Source organism: Alosa pseudoharengus, unplaced genomic scaffold (assembly GCF_046254945.1).
Source record: "Alosa pseudoharengus isolate Yale_2024_CS ecotype anadromous, Long Island Sound unplaced genomic scaffold, YU_APseudo_1.1 YU_APseudo_1.1_scf_2, whole genome shotgun sequence".
In the NCBI taxonomy this organism is placed as follows: Eukaryota; Metazoa; Chordata; class Actinopteri; order Clupeiformes; family Clupeidae; genus Alosa; species Alosa pseudoharengus.
The window spans coordinates 2,085,814-2,113,691 of NW_027468663.1; the positions used below are offsets into that span (position 1 = coordinate 2,085,814).

General features: G+C 38.5%; 1 protein-coding gene across 2 annotated transcripts in view; it reads right to left on the reverse strand.

Annotated features, from left to right (window-relative positions):
* Positions 1 to 27,878, reverse strand: part of LOC143133623 (guanine nucleotide-binding protein G(olf) subunit alpha) — a 276,765-nt gene that overhangs the window by 5,715 nt on the left and 243,172 nt on the right. For both annotated transcript variants that reach the window (XM_076293378.1, XM_076293379.1), the window contains exons 6-10: positions 13,736 to 13,790; positions 9,357 to 9,430; positions 9,045 to 9,103; positions 5,331 to 5,451; positions 5,023 to 5,153 (exon numbers count right to left, since the gene is read on the reverse strand). In XM_076293378.1, the coding sequence (XP_076149493.1) occupies positions 5,023 to 5,153; positions 5,331 to 5,451; positions 9,045 to 9,103; positions 9,357 to 9,430; positions 13,736 to 13,790 (440 nt within the window). The remainder of the gene's footprint in view (positions 1 to 5,022; positions 5,154 to 5,330; positions 5,452 to 9,044; positions 9,104 to 9,356; positions 9,431 to 13,735; positions 13,791 to 27,878) is intronic.

Genomic DNA, 27,878 nt, shown 5'->3' on the forward strand with positions numbered 1-27,878 from the left:
TTTCATCTGATCTTCACCAAAATTGGCACAGACTATCTTCAGACCATAACCTATCAATATATTGCTTTCTGGAACAATTGACAAAAGCATTCTTCCGTAACAGCCAATCAAAAATGATGGCGAAGCCGCCAAACAGGAAGTGAGCTCATATCTCAGCAACCCTGCCATGTATCATAACCAAACTTACTACATAGATTCATGACCCCATTAGGAGGACGCACAAAACATTTGGTGACCTTTGACCTGTAGAGGTTGCTTTAATTAGCAATTTTGCATTTTGATCTGTAGTTGCTGATGTGTTTCATCGATCCTTTATTTTTTGATGTGAAACTGATGACAACATGTTCCATGCAGTTCATTCTAATGCGTGCGTGCAAGGGCGGGGAGGGGCAGGACGGGGTGGGACGGGCAGGGGTGATTAGATGGGGGGCTGGCTGGCGGAGGCGGTGGCAATTCTCAGCCCTGTTTCAGCCCTACAAAATCAGTTATGTTTTGATGTGACACTAGTTGAAAGTGTTGATCGCGGATGTCTGCTGAGTTCTATCTTGTCGCCATGGCTACTCCAGCCTATTCTGCTTGGCCCCCTCATTGCTGCTTGCAGCTATATTTCTACTTAGTTATTGTTTAGTATGAAAAGACTTACCTAGCGCTCTATCGAAAGATCATTTTGACTTAATGTAAGAAGATTTTGACTTATTTTAAGGAGTCTTACCAAGACAAATTTACCCTTAAAGGAGTACCGTCACACCGGTGTGACGGGAATGTTGAGAAATGAACGTTGTAAAGAATATCTGGGTTCATTGAATTCAACATAGAATTTTAGAACCTTCAATTGTTGCGGAACTTAGAATGTTAAAAAACCTACACCTTTAAGGGTTAACACACTGGCAGACAAATGTGCTTGTTTTTAGGACAAATTTGCTTAACGCACTGGCAGAAAAAAATAGCTTGTTTTCAAGATGAGATGTCTTAAAATAAGTCAAACTTTTCTTAAATTAAGTCAAATGATTTCACGAGAAAGAGCTAGGTAAGTCTTTTTATACTGAAAACAATACAAACTATTTTTTTTTTATCTTGATATAAGATTAATAATCTTGGTTAGATTTTATTAGATAAGCAGTTTTTGCAGTGTACCAGACAGATTTTCTATGAATCTAGCCAGTGCCATGTCAAACAGATCTTCTCCTGATTAGGGGTCAGGAATCTATGACTTGCGAGCCAGATATGGCTCTTTTGCTCATCACTGTAGATAAGCATCTAAAATAGGCTAATATTACACTATTGTGTGGTCAGTCCAAGTAGAACCGCAATGACTAAATTGTATTTCGAAATAAATGATTCAACCACAATAAAATAAATGGTTTACCCTGGTCTAAATGGTTTAACCTATCAGTACCAAAACAAAATTTTCATTGGAGAATGTGGCCCGTCAAGTCAACTTCAAAGTCTCCAAATTCAATCTCCCTACTTTCCTACTGTAGATTATTTGTAGGTCATACGGAAATATAAAAGTTCAGATCTACCGTTCGTCCAGACCAGGTGCTACAGAGTGTCAGATTGGGATTATGGACTACTGTATAATTTGATTCATGTTTTATCACGTTGTTTAAATAAAACGCTGTGGGCCCTTTCTCCTTCACCACTCAGCTACCCTACAACAAAATATTTAAAGGTGAGGCTATTTGCCCCCCTGGTACAATTAGCAGGGTATGCTATTTGTACCCTGGTGCAATTGAAAGTGAATGCTATTCGTACCCCGGTGCACACAGCTATGTGTTCTATTAATAAGTATAAGTATAAGTATACTTTTTTGATCCCGTGAGGGAAATTTGGTCTCTGCATTTAACCCAATCGGTGAATTAGTGAAACACAAACAGCACACAGTGAACACACAGTGAGGTGAAGCACACACTAATCCCGGCGCAGTGAGCTGCCTGCTACAACGGCGGCGCTCGGGGAGCAGTGAGGTGTTAGGTGCCTTGCTCAAGGGCACTTCAGCCGCGGCCCACTGGTCGGGGCTCGAACTGGCAACCCTCCGGTTACAAGTCCAGAGTGCTAACCAGTGGGCCACGGCTGCCCGTAATACCCCATCTTGTACAAATATCAATGTATGCTATTTGCACCCCTGTGCATTGACCTTGGCATATTGATCACACAATGTAATTATTATTATATATATATTTTTTAAAAACGAGCAATGTGTTTTTGTTGGGTGTGAATAGCTCAGGCCTAGGCTATTCGTACCGGGGGTGCAAATAGACACTCTGAATAAGGTATGCTATTTGCATCACTGTATAATTAGAAGTGGAAGCTATTCATACCCTGGTGTATATAGTAATGTGTGCTATTAACACCCTGGTGGATGAACTAGCTAATTGTTGCAATCAAAACTTCCGTTTGAGAACTGATTTCTTCTACAAATTGCACGCATTCTCTGCAGAGACGATGGTACACATGTACACTTACACTTCTATTTATCACTGCCAAAAAGGTATTACACGGGAATCGAACCCCAGACTCCCACGTTTTAAACCATGACGATAACCACTGTGCAATCTAGTGTCAAATGCTGATTAGAGTTTGCAGGCTGTCTTATAGTTCATAGGGCTGAGCGTCATAACCAACATTTCTGTTAATTAATAAACTGATGGTTGTATTGTATGTATTCACTGAACAAAGATTATGAAAATAAAACACCACTTTTCCATCTGAAAGTTAATTTGAACAGATATTAGTGCTGAAACCTTTCAGAATTTTTCCGTTTCTGCTGACATTTTTTTGTGTGTGCAACACATTTGTTGTCACACGTCATACAGGGTGCGAATAGCCCAGCTGTGTGGCCAAGGCTATTTGTACCATGGGTGCAAATAGACATTCCAAATATTTAAATCGGTAATTGAACCAATTACTCTATACAGTGGTGAAGCATGGGGCCCACTTACAAAATTGAAGCCCTGCATACAGAATTTTGCAAAAACATAATTAATGTACAGAGAAACACACCAAACAATTGATGTGGGGCAGGACTGGGCCACTTCTCTCTGAATATAAATATTAAAAAGAGAGCACAAAACTTTTGGAGGCACATCCAAACAAGTGAGCCCAATTTACATAAAGCTCTCAAAAGTCAGGAGACAAATGATGGGTCCCCTCAGCCAACTTATACTAAAATTGCACCAGGAGTGTTATTGGTTAGTTAGTTAACCCTGTGCCCTGGAAGTTTAGGTCAGGCTGTCGTTTACTTCACTGACTTCATTGAACTTACTGTTGTTTACTTAATTTACTTCATTGAACTTACTGTTCCTTGGGGAGACAGAGTGGAAGAGGCCAATGAGCTGAAGGGAGCGAAATACACTGATATAGCAGAGGAGGCAGCCAAGCGAGGTTGGAGTGCACGATTAAGGCCTATTGAAATCAGCGCACAAGGGTTTGTGGCCAGATCTGCTATTGGCTAGCTGTCTGAATTGGGCATTTGTGGACAAAGTCTAAGGCAGGTGGTTAGTAACATGGTCTTGGCAGCAGAACGAGCAAGCGAATGGTTGTGGGTAAGGAGAAGTTACCCTTCATGGGACGCAAGCTAAGGTAAGCTAACTGTGTGGGGGGTGTGTGTGTGTGTGTGTGTGTGTGTGTGTGTGTGTGTGTGTGTGTGTGTGTGTGTGTGTGTGTGTGAATGTGTGTGTGCAGATCTTCCCTGGAAAGGGAGTTTGTGCTTCTACCTTCAGGTAGAAGATACACAGTTCCTACCCAGCAGATTAAAATAAATTTAACTCTGTTTTGTCTGCACTGCAATTAGTATGCTGAATTTGCACAAATGATGTACTTTATTTTTTGTCCACTGGACTTTAATTCAGAAGTAGTGATCTTGTGTTATCCTGTTTGTTTTGCCCCTGTATTCTTTCAGGTATTTGGCTTTTATCTGGAATTTGTGATGCGATAGCGCAGGGGTCGGGAACCAATTTTGCCCTAGAGCCACTTTTACCAATTTTACCAATCTAGAGCCACATAAGTATGGTTACAAGAAAAAGTTTGGATATTTAACTTACAGTTACTTTCATTCAAAAGAGGATTTTTTTTATACATTTTCTACTAGTTTTAAAAGTAATGTGCAAGTAACTTGAAATGTAAAGTGGAATGATGGAAATATAGGCCTTTAGGCTATGTAGGCTAAACACCACCCCCTATTTTCCCAGTGTCCTTTGGTATGCAAAGTAACATCATAGTTAACAACACAACACTCAATTTTCGTTGACATGTCATTAGCGAAATTAAACATTAGGCCTACTAGAGATTAGATTTGGTGATGGCATTGTAGTCTGACTGGCTCATATTCAGTGAGGTGTTTCATGCCAGAATTGAGGCTGTCATAATTTAAGGGCAATTCTACGCAAAACTGTCCATAATGCCAACTAAGTACAGTTTTGTGCGGAATTGCCCTTAAACGTGATCGCAGGTTTGCCTTTATATTTTTCATATGTGAGAAAGATTTCTCACATGCAAGTGGAATCGAACAGGGTTAGCACAGCAATACTAACACGTTGCAGTGTGCGATATATAACGGGTAGTTCATTTCGCGTTTTCAGAATCAGTCTTTGGATGGAAACTTTCCCATTTCAGCCCACTTGTGCTCGCTCGCAAACTCGTTCGCTGACGTTTCATTTTTGACATTTTCCTTATCTAGCCTACAGCAAGCGCACACATCAACAAAACTCCAGTCCTTTTTTGGGGGGGTTCAGTCTTCTGAAGTGGCCCGAGATTTGTGATTTTCCAACAAAATAATGCTCCCAAGTACACAGCAAACCAAAGCTGGACTTAATGTCCTTTTTATCATTGCATTAGGCTACAAATGACTCAATTACTCCAAGGGTCAAAGGGGTTGGATAATGTTCGAGTTCAGTTCAGCATTTTAAAGGATCCCAGAATCACTGGGCATACTGCTGTATATATGAGGAATAATAAGCCATGTCATTCATGATGGAATAATCACAGGTATTCCTGTGTGGTTTTTGACTGTTAACACAATACCTTCATTTGGTATGGTGTAGCGAGCATACTCAGGAAAGTAGTCTTCAATTTTGGATTTTCCTGCCAATACTTTTTCAGCCAACATGTCCTGTTTGTTTAGAAATAATATGACTGATATTGTTCGTAACCATCTGAAAGAAATTCAGAGTTGAAAATGATAAAGCAGTGGAGAGTCAATGCATAATTTCATTGTATTTCTGTTAACTGAACAGCCATGACATGTTAAAAACGGCAACAATCAAATCAAAAGAATTCATATAGATTAAATTAAAATAGAAAAAAATAGACCAATACTTATTGTTGTATACCTATTATTCCAGATACTCCGGAATAGATCCAGTGCTTCCCGTAGTCTGTTTGTTGTGTTGTCTTCCCTTATGACCATGTTATAGCTGCTACTTGCAACTACAAAGATGATGGCTGTAACGTCTGAAAACACATGAAACACATAGTGCAAAATATTTAAATAGTGCATATTTGTTTGGGTGCACTGCTCACACAAACATTATGTAGAAAAGACACAAAGGGAAAAAATTACATTTTTAAAAAGACAACAGGGTAACACTCCATAATAAGGTGTCATAATAAATAGCAAATTAGTAATTACCTAACTCTTTGTTAATATTTGTTAATTGTTACTAAAATATCTATTTGTCACAAGTTAATAGTTTTAACAAATCTATTAACTAATATTGTATTAATGTCTTTTTTGGCACTAATTAACAGTTATTTCTTACATCATTTAAATGTTAAATGTTTATTTACAAACTATATGTTAATAGAAAAGTTAATAACATATTATTATTTAACTAATTGTTATTAAACTGTGTTTCTGCCTATCCTAATATGAACCACTCCCCACTCTCTTACAATAAAGTTGGTTAAGCTTAATTAATATATCAGTAGTATACAGCTGTCAGCGTGGGGCCCCTTATAATAAAGTTGGTTAAGCTTAATTCATATATTAGTAATATATACTGCTCAAAAAATTAAGGGAACACTTACAGTTTTTGAAACCTTCCACCCTTTTCTCCATTCTCAAACTACATTCACAGAATGTCTTAGCCTGGCTAGCGCCACCACTTCTCAATGAGACGTGGTCTGGGAACCAAACGTTAATTTTCTCGTATTTGAAAAAAATGCCCAGATCCGTTTATTGGGTGCCACGGATGTCTATCAAATGCGTCTGTGCATAGCTCATCATCGTCTTGCTTTCCCCCTTGTTCTGTGATTGGTCCCCTATCTCAGGCGAAAATTTGCTCCATGGTCTCCAGGCTGCCTTAGCAGCGTGAATCAAATCGCGCGCAAGGCAGCATGGGAACACCAAGGCTAAGAATGTCTGACAGTTCTTGCAAAATAAAACACTCTCCTCAAAAGTTTTGCTTGTGCTCAGAACCAAACAGTCAGAATACCGATCCAGTGTATGATTGAAGTGTTCCCTTAATTTTTTTGAGCATTATATAACTATCAGTATGGGGGACCCTTATAATAAAGTTGGTTAAGCTTAATTAATATATTATTATTATTATGGGGCAGCCGTGTTCTACTGGTTAGCACTTCGGACTTGTAACCGGAGGGTTGCCAGTTCGAACCCCGACCAGTAGGCACGGCTGAAGTGCCCTTGAGCAAGGCACCTAACCCCTGACTGCTCCCCGAGTGCTGCTGTTGTTGCAGGCAGCTCACTGCGCCGGGATTAGTGTGTGCTTCACCTCACTGTGTGTTCACTGTGTACTGAGTGTGTTTCACTAATTGGGATAAATACAGAGACCAAATTTCCCTCATGGGATCAAAAGAGTATATATACTTATAGTATACTTATATTAGTCAGACGGTGAAGGGACTGAGACCAAAACTGGCTTATCACATTTATTCCTTTAAAAGTTAAAACAAAACATGCCTTCAGGCACTGGCATACATAAAACATCATCTGCACAAGCAAAATAAAAAGAAGTAGTTGACTGGGCTATATTACGCGGAGGTAATGGATAAACATAATGCTAAACTAAATGTACATTCATTTCCTGCTAGACTGAATTGCACTTTCCATGCACTCTAAACTAAACTACACTGAATGCATGGAAAGTTGCTAGCGGAGTTTACAGCTAGTCACGCAAGACTCAATGTGTATGAACTCGTGGTCATAATGAAAACATTAATAACCTTTCTCTAAGTTGCTAGAATTGCACCCAAATCCTAACAATACATGTAAAGTAATATAATACAGGTGATATATCGAAGTGTTCAACTTAAACCACATTTTACAGTTACAAAAATAAAACAAAGTGGGGAGTGCTTTGTACAGTCAACCTACCCAATGCAAAGCATACCGCTTCTGATCGGGTACGGCAACAATACAAGGACAAAACGCAGCAGAGCTGCAGTATATCGTTTCTCCAAAGGGGGCTCCAAAACACCAATCTCAATAAAGCTGCTTAATTACGGCGAAAATCACATACAAACACGAAACTACATTTTTGTAACTCTGTTACACCCACCTCCCCTGAATTTCACCAAATTCAAGAAGCAACCAAATAGTACTTCCAAAGGCAAAAAGTACACTACTTTCAAACACTAGACAGAGGATCACCAATTACAGGACAGCCAATCACAAAGGTATCCAATAAGGATGAAGTGGAAGAAGAGGTGCGCAAACTCTCACACAACCAATAAATGGCAGTAGGGTGCCTTATACACCCCACAAGACCATAGAGCCATAAACCATAAATTCCATAAATTCTCCATAAAGCTAATCAGAAAAGCTTGGACCACATAACCATGTTACCAAACGTGTGTATGACCTCAACTCTAACTATGTCTAATCATGAAAAACCTGAAACACTGACCTGCAGATAGTATAGACGGATGTGTGTGAACAATATCTTGTCTTGACATAGTTTGAATCAGTCTGTCAACTGGCTTGAGAATGCGACCAAATCTAGACCTCACCTGTGCGGATGTACTAGGATTTTCAGACTGTGAGATATAAGCTACTGTATCAACATTGTTCATGCATTAGCTTTGTCTGTCTGTGTATATTACTAATCTGTGTAGATATAATATTATAATCTGTCTAATCTAATCTCCGCTCGTCGGGGAGTTTTTTGCCCCTCACCCTCGTCCATTAATTCCGTATAACAGAACATCTCGGCGGCCATTATCCCTTACTTAACCAACTTTATTATAAGGGGCCCCACACTGATAGCTATATATTACTAAGCAACCAACTTTATTGTAAGGGTCCTATGAGGAGTGGTTCATAATGGGAAGGCAGAAGCACAGTTTAATAACAAATAGATAAATAATATGTCATTAACTTTTATATTAACATATGGTTTGTAAATAAACATTTAACATTTAAGAAATAACTGTTAATTAGTGCCAAAAAGACATTTAGTTAGCTATTTACAAATATTAATACAATATTAGTTAATAGATTTGTTAAAACATTAACATCCAGATTTTATGCAAACAACTAATATTTAATTAATGATGAAAAAACTATTAACTTGTGACAAATATATATTTTAGTAACAATTAACAAATATTAACAAAGGGTTAGGTAATTACTAGTTTGCTATTTATTATGGCACCTTATTATGGAGTGTTACCGACAACGGTATTCAGCTTTCCAATGTTAAAGCTGCAGTTGGCAAGTCTGACAGATTGAGGGGACTTAACCAACATTTTTAATGTTTACAACTCTCATGCCCCTCCCCCACTACCACTGAGCACCCTCTCATCGAGTTTGTGCTCGTCAGTGCGCACCAGACTGCACCAGACTGTGATTAACAGTCATATCTCACATAGCCCTGCTCTAATTGGACCAGAAGAACCGGGAGCTGTGGATTTTTGCAAAACAAATAACAGGCTCTAGGTGGAGGTAGAAGTGTGTTTTTTTTTTCTTTTTGATTTATGTTGTTCTGTCGGAGCATAGTGTCGGTTTCAGTGAATATGATAAAAAAATCTTGCCAACTGCAGCTTTAAATTATATACATTTATATGCATGTCAGCATTAATCTCACCATTAAAGCACTGGATCCATTTTCTCCTTTCATCTCTCTGACCACCCACATCAAACATACTGTAGAAGAGACATACAGATTAAAATCTGCATTTATACAAACAGTCAAACACTCTAAGCACATTGTATCTGTATGTCTTCGTCTCTGTATGTCTTTCTTGAATTTGCAGAAGTTTTATATTCAGTAGTGTGAAATTGTATTTTCAAAATCAATTATCTGGTGGTTTGTGATGGTCATTCATAGCTATCTGAGTTCAGAGATGATGAAGCCATGGCTGGCTGGAAAGAAGTAGAAAAATACATGAGGACTTACTGAAAGTTTACTTTGTCAACTTGGAAACGTGTTTCAAAAATACCTGAAGTCAACACTCTGCAACGTAGCAAATCCTTAAAGTAAAAGTGACAAACAGAAAGGAATCAATCAAAGGTGCTGTAAATGTATTTTTTTTGTTTCTTTGTTTTTGTAAAAATGGAAATAACTTTTGACTTGCAATGATGCAACTCTTATAACAGTCCTCAAAATTGCATAAATTGTTTTATGCAACAGTTGCATAAAAACACACAAAAAACAGTGAACAAATCTGGAATTGTCCAGATACAGAAAATATATACATTTAATCAAATAAAACATTTGAAACATGGCAAGTGGATTCCAGGGCCTACAGTATATCCACAAAGCATTGTAAATTACAGTTAAGTTGTAAACAACGTTTTCTCTTAAGAGCTATTCACAAAGCTGAGACAAAGATAAAAGCAAGACTCCATTGTTATGGCTGATGTAAATTCTCATGCACAAACTTGTTTGCAGTGACCTCAGTGATTGATTGATTGATGACATGTCTGTGCTGGTGAGTAGGCATGCATGCATTAAAATGAATACTATAATGGACAAGAATAAAAGTGACAGGCTACAAATGAAATAGTAGCCTAATGGTAATCACTACCATTGATACAATACTGTAACTCCCTAACACTTTTAAAAATGCATCTGCATGACACATTTACTTTGGCTAGACTGGATATAATTTACTTTGACTCATCATCGTAGGGGAGGTTTTTGGCATCATTCCTGCGTTATAATCATCAGCCAATCAAGGTGGTCACTTCAAGCAAGCTTGTGCATGAGTAATGACTTCAGCCATAACAACGGAGCTCTTCTCTTATCTTAGGAGTTGTAATTTTTCCTTACTAAGAGTAGGTCTGATGGGTTTTGTGAATAGGTTTTAAGAGAAAACTCCTAGCTAAAAACTTTTAGTGTGATTTAGGAGTACTCCTAGTGGAAAGATAAAATGCTTCATGAATACGGCCCCAGACATTCATGATCGGGTGGTTACCTAGAGATGCTATCACTTTGAAGTCCAGTGCAATTTACATTGGTCTCAAGGAGATAATGTCATACTATAGTTAAAGGAGATGTCATACGTTTTTTAGGCTAAAACATTTGTCACTTATAGCAAACATCACCTCACCAACCGCTAGCTGCCTGTCCTGAATACACAAAAAAAATGCGATCTCTGTGGACAACCCAGGCTCCAAAAACAGCCACAAAACAACTTGGGCAAACCTTGCCCATAAAAACATAACAAACAGTTCCAGGAAATCACCAACGAGATGCACGTTTAGGAGAGTTTCATTTGCACGGGAGGGAGGGGGAGGAAGCGAGCTAGCTTTCTGTTTTGTTTGAACGTCAACAGAAGTGACGTTACCCAGCATCGCTTAGAGCGCCTTTAATGTGAAAAACAGTGAATTTTTTAAATGAACACAGTCAACCTAGTCAAAGCCGTGTCTAAGCCATCATCTTCAGATATTTTACATACATGTGACAATTTGCCTCATCACACAGAATGGCTTGTCATATTGGCTTGTCATGTTGAGTTGTCATATTACATTATCAAACTAATAAAAAAAACCTGAACATGAACATCATTTTTCATGTCCAACCATAATGTTTCATACAGATCCCTCTACATTTATTGGCACCCCTGGTGAAGTTAAGTATGTAGTTGAACATGTATTAAGTATAGAAAAATATCATTTGGCAATTTATTTGTATAAAAGATTCATCTTTCAGAATATGAATTGGTTATACAAATAAAATATAAAATGCTGGATATTTTTTTAAATCAAACAAAAACAACACAGGTCCCTTTCCCCAAAAACACATAAACAATCTAGGTTTATTTACAAAGGAGGGAGAAGGGGCCTACAGCACCTGCACAAGCAACTGATGTGCTGGCCAGGCCCAGAAGTGTTGCTGAAGTCCAGCTTGCACTTAAACATATAATAACGCCCTTCCAGGCTGCCCAGGAGGCAGCCACACTGCATGTGGATTGGGCTCTCAAATGTTTGGGTGGAGGCACACCCAGGGGGGACCTACACAATCAGACAGGTCAGGAATGGGACTGAGAATCTGTGGCTGAAAATGTGAGCGCCATCTTCTTCCACCATGGGTCTGTCCTTGGGGTCCAGGTGCTGGGGTGGGGGAGGGAACAGAAACTCGGAGCGAGGTGGAGCCGGTGTGGATTTCAACTTGTGTGCCAATTGCTGGTGTGGGTTATGCGCGTCATGCTCACGGCTGGCTGTGCAGTGGGTGCCGGCTAGGGGTGAGCGAATGGAGACACCTCAAAGCGCTCTTGGAGCACAGAGACTTTTTTCTCAGGAGACTGGAGTAGAGGTCTGCGCGGGACTGATTTTTCAAAATAAGTCCCTTCAGGCCGAAGCAAAACCCCTCCGCTGCGCGTCGGGGTTCTGTTCTCCCTGTCGGAACTTATTTACTGATAATTACCGGCGGACAATACATTATCCCTTACATATTGTCTAAATAGTCTAAGGGCTATATTTTGGCGATCTAAAACGCATGGTCACTGGCGAATAGCTTAAACAAATTTCGGGGTGTGTCCAGTCCACATTGGGGGGAGTTTTGTTATCAAATGTCGGCGCCTAGCCTACACGCATTTGCACTCATCTATTATTTGAACTCATTGGCAAAGTGAAACTAACTTCACTGTGGTGTCAGTCAATGACAAAACAGTAAACGCCAAGAAAATAACCTGTTTTCCGCCATGCGCCAGGGCTAAAATAGGGCCCAATGAGTGTCACAACTTACTCCACTAACTTGGGAGGCCCCCTTTCCTATCATTTCCATCTCTTCTCCTCCACTTTCTCCTCAACTGCCTGATTTCTATCTCCTGACTCCTGTGTTGGATTTCTTAAAGCAATAAGTCTCTAAATTACTGACCAATAGTTGATATTATTTGACAATAGGATATGTTTGGGCCTGTCTCATACACCATTAACAAGCATTAACAAGCTGCTTGTTAACACTTACAAGCTGCATGTTAACTGTTAACAAATATGCTTGTAAGTAACTTAAAAGGCTGCTTATTAGCACTTACACACTGCATGTTAACAGTTAGTTAATGTTATTAAAGGATAACAACAATTGTTAACTGCTTATTATGCATTTTTTGTACACAGACGTCATTCAATGTGCTTTACATAAACAAGAGCAAACAGGAATAGCTGATAAAAGCATAAAAGGGCAATAGTCAAAGAATAGTTTAAAAGTAAAAAATAATAATAATGATCATAATAAAAAGAAAACATAAAATGAACAAGGTAAAAGCATTTAAAAATAAAGAATAATTAATAAGCAAAAAAACTAAGGCAAAAGTAATAAAAATGTAATAAAAGTAATAAAAGACAACGTAGAATAATCAAGGCAGATTCAGAATTTGTAACTCAGCGCAGTTAGTAAAAAGCATCTGAGAGATTCCTAAAGGCCCTGGAAAGCTTATTAATGTGTATGGTATCATAAAGCCATGAACACTTTCAATGAAAATCTGTCAATCTCTGCCATGACACTAAAAGTGGGTCATGATTGGATCATTCATCAGGTCAATGAACAATGAACTGATCATTCATCAGGTCAAGGCTACATGCATTAGCCTATAGGTCATTTATGCACCTCCAACATTAAACCCACATCTCCATGAAAATTAAAATCCACAATGTGGAAGAACTTGTTTTACATTTCCTCTGTAATGTCATATTTTTGCCATGTTTTAAATCCCCAAATCAACATTAACAATATTAATTAACAAAAAAATAATTCTACCCTGTTTACTCTTCTTTTTCTACCGTTGGCTTTTTCTTTCTCTACGCACATAGGAAGGTTTGTCAATTGTCAACTGACCAGTGATGTACCCTAGTAGTAGCATTTCCAATTCAGGGGAGTAAGACTGCCGGGGATTGGACAATACAAAAAAGGAAAAATCCAAGGCACCCTTTTTAAATAGTTAAAAAGCCTTATTTTCATGGCTTGGTAATTTGAAAACTTTAAAACTCTGACACAGGAAGTCAAACATGATGAAAGCTTGATTCTGAAACATGTCAGAGTTTTAAAAGTTGAAAAGTGTTTCTTTTTCTTGTTTTGGATATTCAGTGTTATATTCCCATTCAAAGAGCATCTCAAATACAGCGTTTGAGTTTACGAAGCATTTTATGAGATTTCAGTAAATAAAAAATGTGTTGATTTGCAAGGTTTATTATGATATGGGCATCCTGGTGAAGCAGCGAGTTGTCTTTGTGAACTAGACAACTTCATGAAGAGATGATGTAGTAATATCAGGTTGTTTAGTGAATTTCTTTCTGTGTGGAACTAGACAACAAACATGTAAAAGAGACACATACTTGATCTGTTGGAGTGTAGTCACTTTGTCTTACAGCATCAATTCTGTCCAGAAAGCTGTAGAGGGAGAAAAGAGTAAAATGGTCACTTCATGGGCCTGTCCATTTTACTCCAAATAGCACAGAAAAACTACCACTTGTATCATGCACATTTGATCCTCAATGTCATGATCATCTTGTGCACATCATTTTCAGCAAAATTACATTTTCAGTGAGACAACAACCATGACCACTAGATGGCAATAAAGTTTGAATATTGTTCTACAAATGTTTTGAGACAAGCTTTAATGGAGCCTGTGCAACCCAAACAGAAACAAAATACACATACAACAGAAACACAATGAAGGCTTAGATCATTCCGTCCGTTTTAGATGTATAAAACAATGACTATTTTTGTAATTTTCTTGAATTTTGTTTATCCCCCTTAAGCTTTCTTTTTGTTTTTAAATTCCAAATCTCCCTACAGGAGGATACAAACAAAGTTAAATGGTAGTCTGTTTCAAAGTCTGTAATGGTAAACACTGCCAGTCCATGGGTATTCCAATAACATAGATTATAGTGACAAGCAAGACCAACTTAACTAAAAGTATGTGGTAAATCTGCTAATAGGAGAGTCTCCTGGCTTCATTTCACAAGGTGTATTAAGCCACTTACTCTGAGTTAACTTAGCCAGGTGTATCACCAATTCAACAAGTTCTAGAAATACTCCCCAGAGATCCTGCTCAAATTGCCTTGTTGGCAAAGTCACAAACATTTCCCCTTGGTTGAACATTGTTTGCTTCCACCCTTTCCATAGTAACGGTCATGTTGACAACGCATGTACTGTAGATGTACAAGGCAAAAATGGAAGTTATTTCTTTGGTTTTCTGATTGTTTGACACTCGGGAGAACATCTTTTCATTCACAGTGTGTCTATACAGTATATAGGTCAAATACACAAACATAAAAGTTATTCAAATAAAGCGAAAGACATGGTCAACCAAGTTCTCAGCTTAACATTTGGATTACACACAAGGAACAAAATTGACCGATGAAGTAGCTCCCCACAGAAAACCTGTAGGAGGGCCCCGCAGGACTGCCCCACGTACACATTCTCTGCCAGAGCAGTGATTATTCTATGAGGGAGGAAGGAGGAAGGGAGGAAGGAATATAGCCCTTAGACTATTTAGACAATATGTAAGGGATAATGTATTGTCCGCCGGTAATTATCAGAAAATAAGTCCCTTCAGGCCGAAGCAAAATTACATTTGCTGCCAGGGCTAGTCTAGCAACTCTCCGTTGGCTTGTGAGCTCCAGAAATCGAAACTTAATCAGGCCAATGAAATCGCGTATAGAGTCGTTAGGTGGGCTTTAACATAATGATTGATGGCAGAGTTGCAATGGTTTGGCTTGAATTCCCTGCAACTTGAAAACAAATAAGATGGATGTTGCTGCTGGCGAACAGTGTGACACGAGTTAAGCTTTTATTAAGTAGACAAATGTTTGAACTAGCCAACTAGCTCCGCTGGTGGGAAACGCATGGGACTCATAGCGCTGCCGCTGTCCTATTGCGTGCAGAGGGAATTTGAAAGACAACTGATTATCCCGCCCCTCGGACTGAGCGCTGCGAACGGTGAGTGCCCAGACCCTACATTTTAATGTTTACAGCCCCCAGAATTAAACTTCATTCATAGTTTTCACTAGCCTGACGAGCCAGACCCTACATTTTAATGTGGGTCTGGCTCGTCAGGCTAGTGAAAACTATGAATGAAGTTTAATTCTGGGGGCTGTAAACATTCTCCAAGAAATAGTGTAAGATGTGATCTGATCTGTAGATACAGACAGAATACAGACAGATAGTGAGATCAAAATTAATTTTTAGGACGTTTAAGGTTGAACCACATTGATTTAAGGGCTATTTTAGATTTGCTTATAAAAAGTATTTTGGTTTCTATATCTTCCCAAGATGTTAATTATGTGTTATTGTAAGCCAATTTTAAAGGGTATCTTGCATTTATAGCTATATAGTATTTTTCTAAATTTGGAAGGCTCCCCGAGCCAAAGCCAATCTAAATGCTGCTAAAACCAGACAATGCACTTTTCTTCCAAATTTCGTTGTACGGTACATGTAGAATGACAATAAAGATAATATATTCTATTCTAAGTAGCAGTTTATTACCGTTGTACAAATGACTATTATACATCTATCTATATTTTGGCAATATGGCACAAGTGAGAGTGAGGTTGGTAAAGAATATACCAACAGCTGTGGTTGGGCATTTTGGTCTTTGCCTCCATACGCTTATTTACAGAATAGTTTATACAACAATGTCTGTACAATTACAATACAGCTTTTAATGGCTTGCAGCAGCCACTGTTGCACACATTTCAGTGTTATGTGTTTATTTAATTCTCGGAAATTAATTGAGGGTAGCCCTCCTTTTCCGTGATGCCGGGTTTACAATCACAATGAAATAGTACACATTTGTAATGAAATGTAAATACACCAGTAAATCAGGAAAAGCACGCTTTTCTACCAATAATTTCGACGAATAATAAGTTATTGTTGTTTAGTTATTATAGCAAAATGCTGACTTTCCAAGCTCAGAATTAATAAGGGACCATAGGGACCAGAATTCCAGTCAAGCATGGGTGAAGTTGAAGTTCAAGTTACTTATTTGTCACATACATTTATGCAAAGTAGAATATGTAGTCTATGCATGTAGTCTATGCTGGTTGCTAGGCTAGGGTGTTGCTAGGGTAATCATAGTGGTAACTATGCAATATGCAATAAAAAGTGATTGCTTTGTTGGTTGCTAGGGTACTTGAGATGGTTGCTAGGGTGTTGCTAGGGTAATCATAGTGGTTACTATGCTGTAAAAAGTGGTTGCTATGTTGGTTGCTAGAGGATTCATGTTGGTTGCAGTAATCAAGGTGGTTGCTAGGTTGACATTATGGAAGTGGTTGCTAGGTTGTTACTAGGGTACTTGAGATGGTTGCTAAGGTGTTGCTAAGGTAAACATAGTGGTTACTTATAAAGTATATAAAGCTATATAAAGTGGTTACTATGCTGGTCGCTAGGGTAATCATGTTGGTTGCAAGGTGGTTGCCATTTTGGTTGCCATCTGCAGGAGATCTACAAGAAAAGACTATGTACCAGGGCCCAAAGTATTGTAAAGGACTCCTCACATCCTGATCATGGACTTTTCAAAAGACTGAGGTCAGGCAAACATCTCTGCTGCTACAAGACCAGAACAGAGAGACTGAGGAGGAGCTTCTATCCTCAAGCAATCTGTATCCTGAACAAGACTATATAAACTACTTTTTTTTACACACTTGCACATGTTTTTGCATTTTCATGCACTGTATTTCCTTCAGGAAATGCTTTTCTAGTTATTACAGTGCATGAAAATGCACTGTACTGTTCATCCTAGGCTTCTTATTACAGTGCATGAAAATGCACTGTACTGTTCTTCCTAGGCTTCTTCTTCTTCTTCTTCTTCTTCTTCTTCTTCTAACGCAATTAATGCAGCTTCAACCGTTTAACGTAGAAACTTCATTCAAACTATGTTACGTAGGTCTTATTTAGGACATCTGGGCTTTGTATTTTTCATCTTTGTAACTTTTATACTTTTTAAACTATTTATTAAAAACTACTCAAAATTTCTCCATAGACTTAACATTAGGCTGATGACATCACAATGGACTAATTAACTTGATTTGCACCTGTATCAACTTCCAGGCCCCATCAAAGAATCAGTTCAACTGATTGCACCTGTATCAACTGCTTTCTGCTGAACTAGGCCAACTCTCTCTGTGTCTCTCCATTCTACAAGGATATAAGGCACATTTCATCCAACTTTCTATCCATTCATCCTCTTCAAACCATTCACTCATCCACCCATTAAACAATCTGCCTATCAACATCCATTCAACTTTCTGTCTATCAACATCCATTACACTATCTACATTTTTTAAACTATATAATCTGTCTCGGGCTTTAAGCATACAATATGGCTCTATTAAGACTGCCGTTAAGCAATTAGAATCCTAGGCCAGGTGGCCAGGCTATATTAAACCTCATCTACCTAGTTCAGTCATTCCAACTATTAAACCTCATCTACCTAGCAACTAATTCAACCTTTTAAACTATCCACCTATTTAACTGTCCAGTCATTCCAACTATATTAAACCTCGTCTACCTAGCAAATAATTTAACCTTTTAAACTATCCACCTATCTGTGCACAATTTACAGTTGTTTGTAGCCAAGTTGCTTAGCTTATTTAGATAGAAACATCTAACATGACGTTAATGTTACGTTACCGACGTGAAGACTGTGTTGATCACCGATGGTGTAACGTAAGGATTTTATTCATTGACTGCTGTTTTCATGAATACATGACTGAAGATTTGTTATAAATGTGTCTTAGTATTGTTTAGCTTTTAGGCTGTAAGCTTGGCTGCTACGATTATGAGGTTTTTGGGTGGCTAACTATGATGGGAGCTCATACACCCAAGCCTACTCGTCGACACATTATTTTCTAAGGGGGTGTTTTGTCTTTACGCAACTGCAGTAGCCTATGCACGGTGTGTATGTGTATGTATACACTGTTTAGATGTTTTCTGTCATATCTCCTGACTCATGTTCATGAATCAATGTTTGCTTGTAAGCTGGTATGCTATGTATGGTTTAGCCAAGGCAATAACACCTAGTGAGCTCTGAGACTAATGTTACCTCTCCAAGCAATATTGGAGTCCTCCAGTGACAATAATACTTTTAGTGAAAAGAGTCATGGTTGGTGGTGATTAAGATTATGTGGAAGTAATGTAAAATAAAACTAAACAACCTATTTACTATCAGACCTGTGATTTTTTGTTATTTTAGATGGAGGGAGAGAAGTATGTGCAACTGAGGTGAAAGCAGCCGACTGCTGATGGCAAACATGACCCCAAGGACCACGGTGGCATGGACATGGGACATGGATGGGTAGTTTCTGGATGAAGAGGAAGACAATGATGTGGTAGAGGAGGAGAGTAATCTCCCATCATCCTCAGCTGGGTAAGCATGTTTGTGTGTGTGTGTGTGTGTGTGTGTGTGTGAGTGTTCGCCCAACTGGGCGTATGCACATTTCTGGTTGTGATAAGAGTGTTGCTTATAACAATAATGACAGGGATTATATGCTGTATGGTTGTTAAATGTATTGAATTTCTTCTAATGTTTTAATTGTTTATATGTGTGAATGTTAATATGAATTGATGCTTTGTTCATCATGTTAAAGTATTTTGTTGATCTTTGTTATACTGTTGTCTTGTCATTCTTGTAGTTCTAATAGTTACTGCTTGTTTGTAAACATATGTTTTGTTATTTACCTGAAGTTGTTGTTCCTGATTATTTAATGAAATTGTTAAAGACTTATCTAAATAAAATGATTTATTTCTTCTTTCGTAAACCTAACACATGTGCCAGTGTCTCTTATTCTTGTTTTCATAGTAGAATGAAGCACACAGAGAAGCAGTTACCATCTGGCTAGTCTTTATTTCAGCCTTTATCTTTCCTCCCCACAATTGATTTAGCCTCTTCAGAGTACAGTAAGACATCCTATATTTAGCTATGCATCTTGTTTTGATGGTAAAACATCTTATATTTGTTACATGACCATTATATCTGTGTATTTTTGGTCAGATGTCAAACCAGGAAAGGAAAACATCCTACTCTTTAAAAATTCTACATGTATATAAATTATATCTCTGTCATGTAGCATAATCACACAATAAGCCTTTTTGTGCCATAAGGCCATCGAGTATGAAAAAATGGAATGTTCGGCGCGGTCTGCAAAGGGTTAACAATATATTTCACACCATATGTTTTGCATTTTCATGCACTGGTAATTCCCTGGTATTGCGTTTTCTAGTTACAGTGCATGAAAATGCACTGTACTGTTCTTCCAAGGCTTTTTCTTCTTCTTCTAACACAGTTAATGCAGCTTCAACCATTTAACGTAGAAACTTCATTCAAACTTGTTGCGTAGGTCTTATTTAGGACATGTGGGCTTTGTATTTTTCAGCTTTGTAACTTTTATACTTTTTAAACTATTCATTAAAAACTACTCAAAATTTCCCCATAGACTTAACATTGGCTGATGACATCACAATAGAGCCCTTCAGCAATTAGAATCCTAGGCCAGGTGTTCCGGCCACCTGGATCAACTGCCAGTCTCAGGCTTTAAGCATACAAACTGGCTCTATTAAGACTACACACCCTGTTCAACTGCTTCCTCTGCCAAAAACTGTTTCAAAATAAAAGTCCTCACTAAAATATTTCACTGTTAAACAATTTAACCCTTTAAACTACTGAACTTTTTAACTGTTCAGCCATTGTAACTGTTACTTGTCATCAACTATGACTCCTACCCACTGTAGCTAGTTAGCATGGTTAACATAGTTAGCATGTTAACATTGTTAGCATTGCTAACATTGTTAGCATTTTTAGCAAAACTACTAAAAATGATTAGCTAAGTTAGCTAAGTAACACGGTTAGCATAGTTAACATGTTAGCATGCTAGTTAGCATAGTTAGCATAACTGCTAAAAAGGATTAGCTAGGTTAGCTAAGTAATATGGTTAGCATAGTTAGCTTGTTAGCATTCTAGTTAGCATAGTTAGCATAACTGCTAAAAATGATTAGCTAAGTCACATGATTAATATAGTTAGCATGTTAGTTAGCATTGTTAGCATAACTACTAAAAATGAATAGCTAGGTTAGCTAAGTCATATGGTTAGCATGTTAGCATTCTTAGTATTCTAGCATAACTGCTATAAATCATTAGCTAAGTTAACTAAGTCACATAGTTAGCATTGTTAACATAGTTAACAGCATTAACATTATTAACATTGTTAAAAAAACTGCTAGAAAACATTAGCTAAATTAACTAAGTTAAGTAACTTGGTTAACATTATTATCTTTGTTAACAGTTAGCATAACTACTAGCAAACATTACAGCCATTCCAACTGTTAGTTATCGTCAACTATCTACCTAAATAATTTAACCATTTAAACTATCCACCTATTTAACTGTTCAGTCATTCCAACTATATTAAACCTCATCTACCTAGCAAATAATTTAACCATATAAACTATCCACCTATTTAACTGTTCAGTCATTCCAACTATAACATTTCCCAACTCTGAACTCACACTATACTGACTTTGCACTCATTCCCCAGCACTCATGACCCCCCCCCCCACACACACACACACACACCTACAAGACTTTTAGCACTTTTACATCCCTCTCCCTATGCTACAGACCTTTTATTTATTTTCTTATTTCATCACACGTCAAAACACAAACACACACACACACACACACACACACACACACACACACACACACACATATCTGACTCTCCAACTTTTGCACATCTCCATATAACTTTTTATTTATTATTTTTGATTTCTCCTCCATCTACCCATGTCCTTGATTGCCTAGCCTTTCTGCCCCCCCCACCCCACCCCCATTCCCAACACACATACAAAAAACACACACACTTACATCATCACTGTCATCACCTCACATACATACAGCACACTGCTTGCTACAGTAAGCCTCCTCTACATACTTGCTGCACACTGCCCCCCTCCCTACATACACAGCACATTGTCTTCAGGATCTTCTCCAACACACATCCTCTACATACTTACAGCACACTGCCCCCACACACACTACACACACACACACATAGTCACTGCTCCACTCCCCTCCCACCCACACACACATCTTCACTGTCATCACTCACATACATCATACATACAGTACTCTGCTTGCAATAGTAAGTCCCTTCACCATACTTGCAGTACACTGCCCCCCCCCCTACACACACAGCACATTATTTCATCAGGAAGCTTCTCCAACACACATCCCCAACATACTTACAGCACACTGCCCCCCCCCCCCAATACACAGCACATTGTCTCATGAGGAAGCTTCTCCAACACACATATTGCACACTGCCCTCTCCCCACATACACAGCACACTGTGCCATCTCCCCTGTCCTCCCCCCCAACACACACACCAAGACCCCTGGCAGTTGGGTTAGCCCCTTGAGACGTGGATCTGCCCAAGTTTTCTTCCTTGGTAAGGGAGTTTTTCCTTGCCCCTGTTGCTCTTGGGTGCTCCTTGTTGGTGCCCCCCCCCCCCCCCAATCCCAATCCTCCCCCACCTATGCAGCCCTTGCCACTTAATCTACTAAACCCCTCTTCTACTGCACTTTTTACCCCCCCCCCCCCATTAATGCACAAATAGGCTGACACCAGACATAATTTCACTGCATTTCTTACTTCCAGTAACTATATGCATGTGACAATAAACTTCCTTGTATCTTGTATATTAAACCTCATCTACCTAGCAAATAATTTAACCTTTTAAACTATCCACCTATTTAACTGTTCAGTCATTCCAATTATATTAAACCTCATCTACCTAGTTCAGTCATTCCAACTATATTAAACCTCATCAACCTAGCAAATAATTTAACTTTTTAAACTATCCACCTATTTAACTGTTCAGTCATTCCAACTATATTAAACCTCATGTACCTAGTTCAGTCATTCCAACTATACTAAACCTCATATACCTCGCAAATAATTTAACCATTTAAACTATCCACCTATTTAACTGTTCAGTCATTCCAACTATATTAGACCTCATCTACCTAGCAACCAATATAGCAACCACCTCAAGTACCCTAGCAACAGCCTAGCAACCACTTCCACAGTTACAACCTAGCAACCAATATAGCAACCAATGAGTTTAACCTAGCAACCAGCATAGCAACCACCACAACTAACCTAGCAACAGCCTAGCAACCACCTCATGTACCCTAGCAACAGCCTAGCAACCATGTCAAATACCCTAGCAACAGCCTAGCAACCACTTCCACAGTTACCACCTAGCAACCAACATAGCAACCAATGAGTTTAACCTAGCAACCAGCATAGCAACCACCACAACTAACCTAGCAACAGCCTAGCAACCACCTCAAGTACCATAGCAACAGCCTAGCAAGCATGTCAAATACCCTAGCAACAGCCTAGCAACCACTTCCACAGTTACATCCTAGCAACCAATTTAACAACCAATGAGTTTAACCTAGCAACAGCCTAGCAACCACTTAAAGTACCCTAGCAACAGCATAGCAGCCACCATTACTACCCTAGCAACAGCCTAGGAACCACCTGAAGTACCCTAGCAACAGCCTAGCAACCATGTCAAATACCCTAGCAACAGCCTAGCAACCACCACAACTTCAACCTAGCAACCACCATAGCAACCAACAGGATTACCTAAGCAACCAGCATAGCAACCACTTAATTTGGCATAACAACCAACATATGTACCCTAGCAACACTATTGCAACTATATCTGCATTATTTGTTTTTACTCTGTATGATATTTTGCATAATATTTTTTTGCATTTTCATGCACTGTATTTCCTTCAGGAAATGCTTTTCTAGTTATTAAGTGTGCTTGCTGCAAAGCAGCACACTTATTGTTCTTCTTAAGTTTTATTATTAGGGGTCCGAGCAGCGTAGCTGCAGGACCCCTATTGTTTCTGTACCATTCATTTTAGGGGAACTTCTTTGTTTACTATTTTTCCTTCATCATATCATATTTATATTTCATCCATTAGTGTTCTTCTCCACAAATGTCTAATTGCCCCAGAATTTCAACAAGTTTTCAGGTGTACTCTTTCAGGAAAGCCCTTCATTTTATTGTCAAATGTATGCTTGGAGTTTTTCTTGTGTGTTTACCAACACACATTTTCACCATGTGAATGTGACTGCCCATTATTTAGGATTGGCAGTGGCTCAGTGGGATAATGCCAAGAGCTGGTGTTTGTTAGGTTGAGAGTTCGAATCCCTGGTAGAACTTTAGGCTCATGGTCGAATGCTATTGGTTATTGAAGATTCACACAATTGAACAGCACCTGAATGACATCATGCAATCAACATACACAGACATTAGTTGCCAAGAATCAGAATGCTGAGTCACTCTGACATTTAGGGGAACTTCTTTGTTTACTATTTTTCCTTCATCATTAAGTCTATCATATTTATATTTCATCCATTAGTGTTCTTCTCTACAAATGTCTAATTGCCCCAGAATTTCACCAAGTTTTCAGGTGTACTCTTTCAGGAAAGCCCTTCATTTTATTGTGAAATGTATGCTTGGAGTTTTTCTTGTGTATTTACCAACACACATTTTCACCATGTGAATGTGACTGCCCAATGTGTATGATTTTCAGTGGCTCAGTGGGATAATGCCTTGTACTGGTGATCCTTAGGTTGAGAGTTCAAATCCCGTTTGAAGCATTAGTGTTCGAATGCTGTTGGGTTGTGGAGGTTAGCATACTAGAATAGAATGCTGTTGGGTTGTGGAGGTTAGCACACTATAACATTACAGCTACTTGTCAACATGGACTTGTAGTGCAAGGCAAGTATAACTGTATAATTATAGGTTGTTTATCTTATTGACTCCAACACAGAACCCACCCCCCCCTTCACCTACCACCACAAATACAATTCAATTCTGTGGGAAACACTGCCTTCCATTATCAAACCCTTCATCTTATCCACGACAAATAAATAGGCCTGTAGAATCAAGTATTGTTAGAATACTTTTGGGTTGTAGAGATTAGCACACTAGAATAGAGTACTGTTAGAATACTGTTGGGTTGTGATGGTTAGCAAACTACAATAGAGTATTGTTAGAATACTGTTGGTGAAAAGACTCCCTAAGTTTATATATATATATATTTTATTATTATTATATTGATTCTCATTTTCGAATGTACACTTAAATCTGCACAAAGTCCTTGAGGTGAAAGTGCTGTGGAGAAATTGCAGGATTGTTTGGCTCTGCAACCTAACCATGCCCAGTTTACCTGCTGGGAAACCCTGTAGCTCTGGAGCAGGGGCTCAGACCAGGATAAATTGTTTGCTCGCCCTCAGTTCACTCTTTTGTTCATCTCAACCCAGCACTCCAGTGTGTCCTGCTCTGTGTGCGTCTTTGAGTTAACGTAAGTCATCACTTTAATGACCCTCACTATGACTTTTGTGATGTTTATCAGTTTGTAGAGTAGCTCTGCCATCATGTGTAAAGTTAAGGTCTTTGTTTGTTGGTTTGGTGTGTTGGAGTCCCATGTGAGAGATGATTAGGTGATGTTGGTTGACTTGGGATGTCAAGTATTGTTTAGTTGTATCTTATATAGCCATATGATTTCAGTTTATTGCTCAAATGTCAATTGGTTTGTTTGTGAGTTGGGATCTGTACTGATTTACCCCATTTCACTGATTACTCCATTTTCTGTTTGTTTCCTCTTTGATGCAGCACACATACAAGTAAAGAACAAAAGAACAGATGAATTGAAACTCAAATAAAGTTCACTTGTGTTGCACCGAAACCTGCCATATCCGTGTCATCACTCCATACCATTGAGCCTTCTGACCGAGGCTCTGCCTGCTCGCCACACACTCACACTACCCCGACCCACATCGCCCCCTACAGTTCCTTCAGTTGGGTTGTGGAGGTTAACATACTAGAATAGAATACTGTTAAGAATACTGTTGGGTTGTGGAGGTTAGCACACTATAACGTTACAGCTACTAGTCAGGACTTGTCGTGCAAGGCAAGTATAACTGTATAATTATAGGCTGTTCATCTTATTGACTCCAACACAGAACCCACCCCACCCCCCTTCACCTACCACCACAAATACAATTCCATTCTGTGGGAAACACTGCCTTCCATTATCAGACCCTTCATCTTACCCATGACAAATGCATAGTCCTGTAGAATAGAGTATTGTTAGAATACTATTGAGTTGTGTAGATTAGCGCACTAGAATACTACTGTTAGAATACTGTTGGGTTGTGGAGGTTAGCACACTAGAATAGGGTATTGTTAGAATACTATTAGGTTGTGGAGGTTAGCACACTATAATCTTACAACACAGGGTAATCCTAATTTTATGCATCAAATTTATTCCAATCCAACTCAAAAGTTTTGAACAACACAAAGTGAAGGTTTTATCCAGATCAAAACCAAGAATAGATTATGTGATCTAATCCAATTTCAGGATCCTTGTTTCCCTTTGAACAACCCATTTTCAAGATTTGATCCAATCCGATAGCCGAAATCCGCTAACTGAAATCCGATAACCAAAATCCGATCACGTTTCTTTTGAACAATTGTGCCCAAACAATCAAAGCATATGTAAAACTAAAAAGCTATGCTACCTCATGTTCGTTTTGCTCGGACCCTGTAAATCACCGCTTGCGGTTATATTTATTTTTAAGTGTGCTTGCAAAGCAGCACACTTATTGTTCTTCTTAAGTTTTCTTATTATTAGGGGTCCGAGCAGCGTAGCTGCAGGAACCCTATTGTTTCTGTACCGTTCATTTTTTTGCCAAAATTCTGTAAAAGTCATACTGCAGCCTAAACCGTAACTCCAAAACTCTTGAAATTTTCAGGTATGGTTACCAGTACCCCCCTCTACCCATAACCCAACATTTGGGGTACTGCACCCAAAGGTGGCGCTATTGAAAAAAAAAGTTAATTATGCTTATTTCTCCTTACCAGATTCACCTAGACTCAAAATTCTTTCAGAATATTAATCTTTAAACTCAGATGCATATTTTTGGCCCTGGTCTTATGGTCTACAAATGTTTACTTTTTCCACAATTTCATGGAAAAGCCAAACATTATAAAAAGTTTCACACTCTTCAAAAATAATCAAATCTTCACCAAAATTCTCACAGACAATGTTTAGACCAAGCCTCACAAAAGTTATCGCTCAGAATTTTGATATTTTGTTCCATTTCAGAGATATAGGCCAATAAAGTTGGACCACTTAGGCCTTTTTTCCTAGATCACCTATATTCCTATAAACCGTAAGTCCTAGAAACTTGACATTTTCAAGTATTGTTACCAGTACCCCCAACTACCCATAACCCAAATTTGGGGTACTGCACCCAAAGGTGGCGCTCTTGTCAAAAACGCTTATTTCTCCTTACCAGATTCACCTAGACTCAAAATTCTTTCATCATATTAATCTCTACATTCAGATGCATCTTTTTCACCCTGGTCTTATGCTCTAAAAATGTTTAGTTTTGCCACAATTTCAGAGAAAAGCCAAACATCATAAAAAGTTTCACAGTCTTCAAAAATTATCAAATCTTCACCAAAATTCTCACAGACAATGTTTAGACCAAGCCTCACACAAGTTATCAAAAGAATTTTGATATGTTGTTCCATTTCAGAGATATAGGCCAATAAAGTTCGAGCACTCAGCCCATTTTTCCTATATCACCTATATTCCTATATGAGTATTTTTTTTTCTTGGATAACAAACATACAACCATCATTAGGTGGATACCATTAACAGTGCACATTTTCAGATCTTTACTCTTTTTTATAAAGCCCTTAATTCTATTGTCAAATGTATGCTAGGAATTTACTTGATGATGTGTGTTTGCCAACACACATTTTCACCATGTGAATGTGACTACCCATTATTTATGATTGGCAGTGGCTCAGTGGGATAATGCCTAGTGCTGATGTTTGTTAGGTTGAGAGTTCGAATACCTGGTAGTGCTTTAGGCTCTAGCTCGAACACCATTGAACAGCACCTGAATGACATCAGGCAATCAACATGCACAGTCATTAGTTGCCAAGAATCAGAATGCCGAGACACTCTGACATTTAGGGGAACATATTTGTTTACTATTTTTCCTTCATCATTAAGTCTATCATATTTATATTTCATCCATTAGTGTTCTTCTCTACAAATGTCTAATTGCCCCAGAATTTCAAAAAGATTTCAGGTGTACTCTTTCAAGAAAGCCCTTCATTTTATTATCAAATGTATACTTTGAGTTTTTCTTGTGTGTTTACCAGCACACATTTTCACCATTTGAATGTGACTGCTCAATGTGTATGATTGTCAGTGGCTCAGTGGGATAATGCCATGTGCTGGTGTTTGTTAGGTTGAGAGTTCGAATCCTGCTAGAGCTTGAGGCTCAAGATGCACATGCTATTGGTTATTGAAGATTGACACCATTGAACAGCACCTGAATGACATCAGGCAATTAACATTCACACTCAT